Here is an 11,926-nt window from a genome sequence, read left to right as displayed (position 1 = left end):
TAAGGCTGCTGACTGCTGGAAATTATTAGGGAAGATCCCCTGAGCTGTATTGAGAAGAAATTTCTGTGCAGATTTGTTCTTTTTTTGTGAATTGGTCCAGGAATTTCACCGCCACAGATCCTCGTCATGGCTGCTCTGCTGATCTGAACAAGAAAAGCAAATCACAGGAAACTGACAGTTTTTTTTTTCTTAAATATTAATCTGCTGGTGAAGGGTCCCCTCTTTTTTCTTTCTACTTAAAAATTCTTGCTACTTTCCAAATCAGGATTAATCAGGATTCGCTTTGAAGACTTCTTAAAAAGCCTTCGTCACATTTGAACGCATCCCTGTCAGACACTTCTGGGCTTCATCCACATGAGCTGAGCAAACCTTTGCATGGAATAATGGGTTTCGGAAAGTTCAAGAGATCATTTGAAGGAGCTGCATCTACCTTTAGCACAGATGCGGGATGGGGAGGGGGTAGGTGAAAAGGCAAAGATTGGAAGGAAATATCTGCGAAGGTAGAAAAAAGGAAATTTGAGAACTGATTGGCTGTAGTTGCTGTCAGCGGGTGGATGCCGTTTTCTTCTCTCTCTTTTTGCTACAGGAAGTGATTTGCGGAGCTCACCGAGCCTTTGTTGAGAAGGGTCTCCTCAGAGTGAGTCACGCTTTTGCTGGGAGCAGCCCGGTGCAGCTGGGCGCTCGCTCCATCAGCGGCAACTATGACTTTTGCAAGGCAAGCGTTCCACCCCAACCCGCGGTCTCCAGGGCCCGCGCTGCGTGGCTGCTGCTTTGCTGCCTTGTAACGGTGACAAGGGGCTCGGTCGGTCGTCGGCCTCGGCTGTCCCTCTCCAGAAAGCTGTCCTGGGACCCGGGCTCCTTGTCCCGCTCGGGGGACCGTGGCTCGTGTGCTATGCGCGGCAGTCCGCGCCGGGGCCGGCAGCAGCAGCGCCCGGGTGGATGCGGCGAGCCCACGGAGGGGCATGCTTCCACGCACCAAGTACAACCGCTTCAGGAATGACTCGGTGACATCGGTCGATGACCTTCTCCACAGCCTGTCGGTGAGCGGCAGCGGCGGCAAGGTCTCGGCGGAGCCCGCGGCGAGCCCCTACCTGGTGTCGGGCGAGGCGCTGCGCAAGGCGCCGGACGATGGGCCCGGCAGCCTGGGCCACCTGCTCCACAAGGTGTCCCACTTGAAACTCTCCAGCTCCGGCCTGCGTGGCCTATCGTCCGCCGCCCGGGAGCGGGCAGGAGCGCGGCTGTCCGGCAGTTGCAGCGCGCCCAGCCTGGCGGCCCCGGACGGTGGCAGCGCGACCCCAGGGTCCCGCGCCCCGGCCGCCAGCATGAGTGCCACAAGGAAGAGCCGGGCCGGCGACGAGCCGCTGCCCAGGCCCCCACGGGGCGCGCCGCACACTAGCGACCAGGTGCTGGGGCCCGGAGTCACCTATGTGGTCAAGGTGGGTAACCCGAGCACACAGCTGGGCGGGGGTCTTGGGGACAGGGTGCGATGGGGAGGAGGGAGTTACGGGCGGCTGGGGACAGATGACCTTCTCTGAAGTCCCAGGGTGCAGAGAACACAGACGACAGTTGGATGTGAGGAAATGCGCCCTCCTTAGCCATCCTCTTGCTTGACAGGGCAAGGAGTGAACTAGAAATGCTGTGTGTGGGAAAAGGTTGAACTGTCTGGTTACCTCGCATGGAGTCTGCTTTCCCAGGGCGTTGTTGAATGCTTTAGACACCTAGCTTCATTAGATGCCCTGCTACTGTCACTCTTTCCCTAGGGATCCTTCCCTGAGATCATGGTCTGGCCTACTAGAGGTACACTTGTCAGACCTGGAAGCCAGACTTCTCCTGATGAGCTATGTCACAACTTCTGTGTCCTCCCCTGGCAGGGTGGGCCATAGTTCCCCTCCAGAGAACGCCCGGCTTCAGAGGGTAGGGCAGGCGGTGCTTTGCTTCCTATAAAAGATGGGTTCTAGCGTCTTACCCAGAAAGATTTTCTTTGGCTCTGTACTGTTTTGATTTCCAGCAGTTGGAGGAGCATTTGGGACTATTTTCAGGGTGACAGAAGTCTTACCTTTTAATGGACTAAAGAGGGAATGAGGTGGTGGCTCTCAGACCCACCTGAGGGAAAAGAGTTTTTCTTACAACACAAAGAATGATAATAATTTTTAAAAATCCCAACGTAATTGATAGAATCTCCGTGGTTCTCAAGTAGACTATGGCCTGTAAGGTACCCAGCACAGCTCAGCTCATCTGCCAAGTGCTCATTTCCTCCAGCCAGACCAGTTGCAGCAGCCACAGCCATGCTTTGCCCAGGTGAGGGCCAGGAGAGAGGCCAGGGGCTCATTTCATCCTGCTCCCCTGCCCCACCCTAGGGCATTGCTTTTCTGTTAAAATAGAAGCTCTCTCAGTCACCTGTGTTAACAAAGCTGTGGGACCGACGTCTGGTCTGTAAGCAGCAGTTGCAGATCCAATTTAGAACTTCCATAGAACACTTCTTCAGATAAAATGCAGTATCTGGGTAGCTTGGGACTAAATTGCCTAAGGAACGCACATTATCTTTGACTGTATAAAACACATGTAAGGAATGTGGCCGAGGAGCACCCCTTTCTCCAGTCAGCTTTTAATTGGTCCTCTCAGCTACTGAACACAAATCACATATACTGTCACCATACTTTCATAAAGGGGACACAGATCAGCATAAAATACACACATTCTGTTGAGTTTATCTCAGGAAAGGATATTGATCATTTTACATGATATGCCCAAGGCCCAAAGAGGAGAGCCAACCAAGCAAACAAACAAAACTCAACCCTGACAACCTACCGGGTTAAACTGTGACTAGAATATAGTCGTTACCTCTGGTAGTCTCGTAACTGCATCTTCTGCTTGTTTTTGTTAAGTGTTTAAAATAGGTAAATAGAGCTGGGTAAAGCTGTTGGGGTATGTATCCAGTAGAACATAGAGGGTTGCTTTCAAAATGAGGGACATTTCTCAAACTCGTGCTTTAAGAGAACTATTTGGGTTGGTGTCAGCTGTAGCAGTGCCCAAACAGTGGGTCAGTGAATCTGGAATTTGAATATTCAGCCAGACAAATTAAAATGGTATTTTAGGGAGAAAAAAAAATCACTTTAAGGGAGGCTTTGCCCTTGTGAGATGAAGCCACAAGACCAGCATAAGAAGATGAGATAGTCTGCATAGCCTGGGGTCTCTGTGTGGGGACCGGTTTGAGTTATCCCAGTGTCAGTAGCCATATACCCAGGGCCAGAAAGCTGATTGGCTTTATTCAGAGGCTATTTGTGTCCCCAGGAAGAGGACACAGTAGTGCCCCAGAGGCACCTGCACACAGAGGCGCAGGCACCAGTCGCTAGTGACCCGCACCATAGTGGCCCAGTTGCTATTGGCCTGGTTGTTTGTCAGCAGCTGTGAATGTTTATGCTCTTGTGAGCATAAACCCAGGGGTGGTCCCCACATCCCCGGAGACGTTTGAGATCTCACAGAAAGGAAGCCAGACACTAGAGGACAATTACAGTCCTTGTGAACATGTCCTCTTCAACTAATCACGTGGCCCTCTGTTGGCACATGTGAGCAGATTTCCAACATTGTCGTGTTGAGTTCAAAACTGACTGGTTTTTATTGAAAAAGCACCAAACTAAAAACCTTTTACTCTGGTGTTTCTCTGATGGTGTTACTGGAGAATGAAGGATTCTTCTGGAATCTTCCAAAGCCCGCGTTTTAAACCTGGAACTCAGTTCTGAAACCCGAGGGTTTAGAGTTTGTGAAAGGGCTCCTTTCTATACACTTGTTTTCCTAAGTTGAAGAAAGCCCCAGACGGTTTCTAGATTTCCGGAAAATTCCTACACTGCATCACCACAAACCATCTATGAGAAGAACTCCCTGGTAGGTGGCAGCTGCCTGCTGTAGACTGGAGTGAGAACTCAGATACGTCAAGTTCATCTATTTGAGAGGGGGCACTGTGGATACTGAAGCTGGGTAGGCTTTGAGTGTTTACAGAATGAACCGTTTCTGCAGCAGCTGCTAATCTTGAAGAAGGATGGGAAACTGGAAACTAAAAGAAGTTCCCAACCAGCAGGATTCCAAGCTCACTGCACACTTAACCCATATTTTCTGCCATCCCTGAGCCTGCCGTTAGTTCATCCCTTTCTTTTCATTAAAAAAAAAAAAAAAAAAAAAGCACCTCTCCCCCCACATGCCCAGACCAGGTCTTAGGATCATAATCTGGCTTTGAACTTACTATATAGTCCATGATGACCTTGAACTTCTGATCCTCCTGTCTCCACCTCTGTATGGAGACAGCAGGTGTGCATAGCCCTGTCTGGTCTATGGAGATTCCCTGGTGCCGGGGATCATACCTGGGGCTTCCAGCATCCTGGATAAGCAAGCATTCTGTTGACTTAGCCACAACCTGAGCCTGCTGTTCAATAAGGGTGGGGGCTTATGCACTCTGGAGGGCTCAGCTTTAGACTTTGTCAGCCAGCTCTGGGTGGCAGCACTACTTAAACCCCTCCCTCTAAGTACTCTAAGTATACCGGACACTCCTTTAGCTATGGTAACATAAAAGAGAACAAACAACGAGCCATGCCCCAGATAGACAGAATGGAAACCCTAAGAGCTGAGAACCATGAACAGTGTCGTGACGTGCCAATCTAAAGCTTGTTTTCTATTTGGATGTAACAGTTGCTGGAGATGGCTGGAGACAAAGGAGTGTGGTTCTGTGGCTGCCCACCTGCGTTGTGAGTGTGGCTGGCATGTGGATCTCTCAGGCTGCTCCTCCTTCTCTTTCTTAGTTCCAGTCAGGGAGACTTTAGGAAGGAAAGCTGGTCTGAGCCTGGCACCGAAGAACCGCTGCAGACAAGCAGGTCTAAGGTCTGGTTTTGGAACTGCTTGGTGGTGGCAGAGACAACAGTTATGGGCTGTGAGACTCTGGTCTGCATCAGGCCAGCCACTGGCCCCAACATAGTCCTCACAAGAAGAGCTCTTTAGAACCACATTTTAAAAGGCTGAGAGGGGTTGATGTGCTGAGATGTGACCACATGTAGGGCAGGTCCCAAATAAGAAGATGAAACCAAGGAGAAAGGCTCGTCGTCCTTGCACCGAGCTCTGCACACTGTGGTGTCACCCAGGGAGCTGGCAGGCTGGGCTGCTCATAGATCCTGCTGACCCCTCTGTATCAGTCTGTGGCATCAACCCTTTAGTAGGGTGAAAATGACAGGCTCTCTATGGACATTTCATTATTGGGAGTTGACCCCAGGCCACACACCTGCTCAGTTAGAATTCTACACTGGCTCCGCAGGCCTAGAGGAGGTTTTACCAACTGAAAAGGAGAGAGTTGTTTCCTGGTATATTGGGACTGGTTTTCTTCTACAGCAAGGCTTTTTTTTTTTTTAATTAAAAAAAAATACTTTTAAAATAATTTTCTCTCTGGTTTATGAATCTAGTGATATCTGGAGTTTGTGAGTCATCTGTTTTATTCATTAATCTTCTATTTATCTTTATGGATGGTTTTTATAAACTAGATTTATTCTGAAATTTATTCTTAAATTTTGATTTGATTCATCTATAACGACATCTTTTTTCTTACAGCTTTATTTTTTAGTAACTATGAGTAAAGTTCATACAAAATAGTCTTTGCCAAGTCCTTTTAAGTATCCAAGATGCCTTAGATAGTGAAATTAATTGGATTTTTGTTTTGGTTCTAGATGAGTTGAACTTTAAAGGTTGATGTTTTCTCTTAAAGTTGTTTAACCATCTTGTAATGTGTAGCTTGCATGCAAATACTGCCTAAAACATTTGAAAAATAACTTTAGAAATTCTCATGTCATTGATGGTTAAGTTCTTAATTTGGTCTGGAAAATGTGTTCTCTCTTATGTGATGTAAGTGTTGATTTGTTAAATGAATAGATGTGCCACATAGCTGTACCTTACATTCCACTGCAAAGTACATACATGTGCCATATACAACACATATCATATTCATATATACCTCACATCCTACACACACATACACACACACACACACACACACACACGTGCACTTGCACACACACACACAAGCACAATCTGTCTAAAGATATACTCATACCACATACACATACACAAACACATCATACATGAAAGTACAACTCCACACCCCACACATGTTGTTATAACTAATTACTATATACACACACCATGTATCATATACATACACATCTGTACATCCCACATACACAATCACAGATACACAAACGCCACATACCATACATACACACCACATACTGTGTTACATACATACCCTTATATACACATTGTATAGAGATATACACATGCCATATATATACACATACATATACTACATATCATATACACACACACCACACACACCTATATATATATATACACATATGTCACACACTACATACAGAATCATAGCTCACATCACATATACATGTGCCTTCCATTGCATATATATACATATATATATGCTACACACTATACAATACATAGATAGCACATATCACATACACACACTGCATAGATATAAACAAATGCCACACATTATACATATACAGATACAGCACATGTCATAAACATACAATCCTCACACTGCATAGATATACACATTCTCTATAATACCCCCATAAACCCTACACACACACACACACACACACACACACACACACACTGCTTTCACACATGCAACACATCACATATCACAAACTTACACACATGCTTCTTTCCATCTCTACAACCCATAGGTGAACAGCCAATGATATTTTGGATTGGGACAGTCTTCATTCTCATTCAAGAACTGCATTTCTAGAAATCCCCAACTATCTAGCATGCCTTGTTTATATTCATGCTTAAGAAACAAGTCACCTGAATGATGAGCTATCAGTGAGTCTCCGTCTTGCTGAAACAGACCTGCCTGTGTATCAGGTTTTACCTTTCCACAGATGCCTGTGTTTTGAAAGGCTGTATGATAAGCAACCTTTAAGCAAAGCCCTGGTGACAGAGAAGTTGGCTTATCTTACAAGCAGTGCTGAATTGTGGCCCTGGCATGGGTTATCATGCATCAGAGTCTGGGCTGGCTGGTGAGAGGCAGGGTAGCTCTTTACGGACTTGACCTCTAGCAGTGTGTCAGTTCATTTCTCTAGACCACACTGTCCAGCTTTGAAGATTGTAACAAGGTGGCTGGACTGATAGAAATGTTGGAATCATGATTGGGAGGGTTCTGGCTCTGACATCTGACCTAATTGGAAAGATGGGCCTGTGACAGGCACTGCACCTTCAGGAGCATACTTGCCTGGGTGGAAGAGAGCTGGACTGTTGTGCTGGGGTTGACACCAGTGTCAGTTTAGTGGGAAAGTATGGTAGAGAGGAGAGGGTACAGGAGGAGCTAGCATACTCATGGAAACAGATGAGGAAAAGGTGGAACCATTTTATTCACAATGGGATCATTATGAATATATGACTGAAATGTGAATATATATGTGAATATATAACACTGAAAGAAATGGCCAGGTGTACATACTATCTGGAGAGGGGAAAACTTATTACTACAGGTTGAGCTCTGGTCTCCACACACATACCCTCCCATGCTCCTGCAAACATACAAGCACATTTATTAAAACACACACACACACACACACACACACACACACACACACACACACTTGATGTGCTTCTTATGGAATGTTCAATAAAGGTTTTTGACAGGTGTTTTAATTGACTTTGACCCAATTAAAGCAATCACAATCAGAAAGTGGAACTACTTGGAGGTAGGCAAGGAGCCTGGATTCTGAGATGTTTACCTACTGTCCAACTGTCCATGCCCATCTGTAGGAGAGAAGCAACAGGTGGCTGCTCTGCCCTCTCCATTCTCTCCTAACGCCAGAAGCTGGGGGTCCCAGCTGGCCTCTGAGGGGGAAGGCCCTCCTTGTTTAAGGACTTCACTGTATGAGAAGCTGCTGGCCTCTGAGGGGGAAGGCCCTCCTTGTTTAAGGACTTCACTGTATGAGAAGCTGCTGGTCTCTGAGGGGGAAGGCCCTCCTTGTTTAAGGACTTGGCTGTATGAGAAGCTGCCGGCCTCTGTCTCTGAGTGGAGCTGTGGTTCTTGTCAATGAAGTCACACCTCCTGTAATGACCGTAACCTTTTTTGCACAGTGACATATTAAGTCAGGTGGGAGAAAAGAAAAGAATTCCAGGTACGGCCACCTGGGGAAGTTTTTGCTTATGGCTGGGGTTTACTTGAGCAAAGGCAGTGTAAGGGTGGCTACTCCAGTGAAGAAAATGGCTCTCCCAGCAAGATTAACAGGCATCCCTCATCCCTGGGAAGGGTCGGGGCCTCCTGAGCCCTTCTCTAATCACGATGGAATGTTGATGACCCCATCTAGTGTACAGCCCCATGGCTGCTGTGAGGTCATGAGCCCAGTGGCCGTGCTATGTCCAGAAGACAGCCTTCCCAACATTGTTTCCTCTTCTCTAGCTTTAATAAGATTTCTTCCCCAACATTCCCTGGGCCTTGGATGGAGTGATACAAATGTCCCACATAGGCCCAAGAACTTGATAGTCATTTATTCTCAAGACTTTAACTAGTTATGGGTGTTGCTAGTTTACAACTGCTGCCTAGTATAAAGAGAAGTTTCCCTGGCCAGGGTGAGAGCAGCAGTAATCTATGGGTGTAGAGCCATTTGACAGCATGGTCACTTAGCAAAAGCAATAGTAGTAGGTACCCTGCTAGGACCTATGAGCTCCTGAGCCATGGCCTTTTGGCCAGTGTATTAGTAGTCAGGGATCTTTAGAAAAATTGAACTGATAGATTAAAAAAATCCACATATTATATGTATATATGTATATACTTACATAGAAAGATATGTAATATATACATACATGACCACACACACACACACACACACACACACACACACATGAATGGATCTATTAAAGTGGCGTACAGGCTGTGGTCTGACTACACCAGCAATGCCTGTCTCCCAACAGAAATTCTAAGAACTCAATAGTTGTTCAGTCCACTAGGCTGGGTGTCTTAGCTGGTCTTCAGTATGCACAGGAATTCTGAAGAAGCAGGCTCTAATGCCAGTGAAGGAATGTATTTGCCAGTGAGAGTGAGGGCGAGCATCCAATGAGAGTGAGGGCGAGCATCCTTCCTCCATGACTTATATCGGCTCTGACGGAGATTTAAGGTAGGCCTTCTTAATCTCAAATGATCCAATCAAGAAAAATCCCTCATAGGTGTGGCCAGCAGCTTGGGTTTTTAGCTAATTCCAGATGTTATCAAGTTTACAATCAAGAATAGCCATCCCAATCAGGTTTTAATTGTCTTTTGGAAACTCTCCAGTGTTTTATTCTTTTTTTCTTTTGCTAAGAGATCTGCAACCCCATCAGCCTACTCCTGCTTTATATCCCATAGCCACGAGATCATACTCTGACATATTACAGCCATGAGGCCATGCTATGACATATTATAGCCATGAGACCATGCTCTGACATGTTACAGCCATGAAGCTAATGCTCTGACATGTTACAGCCATGAGACCATGCTCTGACATATTACAGCCATGAAGCTAATGCTTTGACATGTTACAGCCATTAGACCATGCTCTGACATATTATAGCCATGAGACCATGATTTGACATGTTATAGCCATGAAGCTAATGCTCTGACATGTTACAGCCATGAGACCATGCTCTGACATATTATAGCCATGAGACCATGCTCTGACATGTTACAGCCATGAAGCTAATGCTCTGACATGTTACAGCCATGAGGCTAATGCTCTGACATGTTATAGCCATGAGACCATGCTCTGACATGTTACAGCCATGAGACCATGCTCTGACATGTTACAACCATGAAGCTAATGCTCTAACTCTGTCTCCTTACCATCTCTGTTCTACAGCTGTAAGCCCATGTTCTGACTCTGTCTCCTCCCCTGTAATATACCACACACTCTCTCTCTCTTGTACCCTCTTTTCCTCCTCCTTCTTTACCCCCCCCCCATGCATGAGCTCCTATGCACATATGTCCCACTCACCCTCTAGATTGCTCCACACTAACCCCAGGAGAACCATTCTTGAACTCCAGTATATGTCCCTGGCACTGCCTCTCCTCCCCAGTTGGCACTGAAAGAGCAGGGAGCAGCTCTAATTCACCAGCTTACCCCATACTCCCAGCACAGCCTCCTCCAGAATGGGAGCTTTTAAAGTATTCATTGAACTGGAAAGCTAATTTGTACATTGGCAGAGCAATAGAGTGATGGGTAGGAAGGGATGACAACTCAAAAACCACCCAAAAATGAAACAGAAGCGAGTCCAACCGCTGCATGTGGATATGAACAAGAGAATCGATTAAGGGAAGGGCTGGGGAAGTGGATCAGTAGGTAAGAGTCCTTGCTCTGCATGCATAAGGACCTGAGTCCAAAACCCCAGCACCCCCACAAAGAACCCATAGTGGATGCCTATACATATAACATCAGCACTGGAAGGCACAGTGTCTTCCTTAGGGTTTCCATTGCTGTGAAGAGACACCAGGACCAAGGCAACTCTTAGAAAGGACAATATTTAATTGGGGCTGGCTTACAGGTTCAGAGGTTCAGTCCATTATCATCAAGGTGGGAGCACGGCAGCATCCAGGAGGAGCTGAGAGTTCTACACCTTGCTCCAAAGGCAAACAGGAAAAAACTGGCTCCCACGTGGCTAGGAGGAGGATCTGAAAGTCCACTTCAACCATTGACGCATCTCTTTCTCGACCAGCAAAAAAGACGCGACTCTTTTAGCTCTTCTCCCTGAAGCTTTATTCAGGATCCTTGAAAAACTTCTGACTGACTGACTGGGGTGGGGGGTGGGGGGAAGCCCGCGCAGCCTTAAGTACTCCTGCCCAGCCAACCCCTGGGAGCCATGTAGGTACAGCAGATAGGCCACTCTTATACGAAAGCAGGTGCGACTGACAAGCACAGCCAATTAAGGACTTGCTTATCATTGAGAGCACTCGCTGTCGGGCTAGCAGAAGGCGGGAGCCTGCGCCATCTTTATAAAGCGCGGCACATCACAGCTCTCCACTTCAACCATGACACACTTCCTCCAACAAGGCCACACTTCCTCCAGCAAGGCCACACCCTATAGTGCCACTTTCCAGGCCAAGCGCATTCAAACACCACAGGAGAGACAGGTGGATCCCAAAAACTCACTGGTCAGCGGCCTGGCTCAAATGGTAACCTTGCAATCCAGTGAGAGACACTGTCTCAGTGTAGTAAGAGAGAAATAGAGGAAGACACCCAATGTCCTGCTTGGGTCCCCACATTCACATGCATGGGAGTGTGCACAGTCATAGACTCAGGCATTGCCTTGGCTGATCTTGGTCATCAACTTGACTGGATCTAGACTCAACTAAGAGAAAACCTGTTGGGCACTCTTGTGAGAAATGTTCTTGATCAGGTTATTTGAAATGGGAATATCTTAAATAGGGGTGACACCTTTTGGTAGCAGCCAGATAGCAGAGGTAGAAGAAGGAAACTTTGTTTCTTATCTCTTGGCCAGTTCCCCTAACCCTATTTGCATGCTCATCTACCTGGCTGTGGCTGTGGCTGCAGTTGCCACTTTCCTTCACTGACATCAGAACCCAACGTCCTTAATCTCCCAGTGGGGAATGAAGACCAGCAGCCCTTCAGGAAGGTTCTAGGGCTTCAGTGCCAGATCAGGACTACTAAATCACCCCCAAATCGGCGGCTTCCAAGTCACTTCCAGACCTCTCCAAGCTCATGACATCTGCTCAGGTGCAAGACTGTTATTCTGGCTAACGAAGCCTCAGATGTTCTTTCTCTGCATGGCCTTTTGTCCTCATTCATACCTTGGTTATTGCCAACACTCCTGGGCGTGGCTAGCAATTGCTCCGGAAGACAATCGTCTTTCTTTCTCCTCCTCCTCC

The 11,926-nt window shown here is 46.9% G+C and overlaps 1 protein-coding gene across 2 annotated transcripts in view; it reads left to right on the top strand.

Annotated features, from left to right (window-relative positions):
• Positions 1–6: 6 nt before the first annotated feature.
• Shc3 (SHC adaptor protein 3) overlaps positions 7–11,926 on the top strand; it is a 142,360-nt gene continuing 130,440 nt past the window's right edge. For both annotated transcript variants that reach the window (XM_031358042.1, XM_031358041.1), the window contains exon 1: positions 7–1,436. In XM_031358042.1, the coding sequence (XP_031213902.1) occupies positions 963–1,436 (474 nt within the window). In that variant the 5' untranslated portion in view covers positions 7–962. The remainder of the gene's footprint in view (positions 1,437–11,926) is intronic.

The sequence above is a fragment of the Mastomys coucha genome, unplaced genomic scaffold, assembly GCF_008632895.1.
Source record: "Mastomys coucha isolate ucsf_1 unplaced genomic scaffold, UCSF_Mcou_1 pScaffold7, whole genome shotgun sequence".
Lineage (NCBI taxonomy): Eukaryota > Metazoa > Chordata > Mammalia > Rodentia > Muridae > Mastomys > Mastomys coucha.
This window is presented reverse-complemented; position numbering and strand designations above follow the sequence as displayed.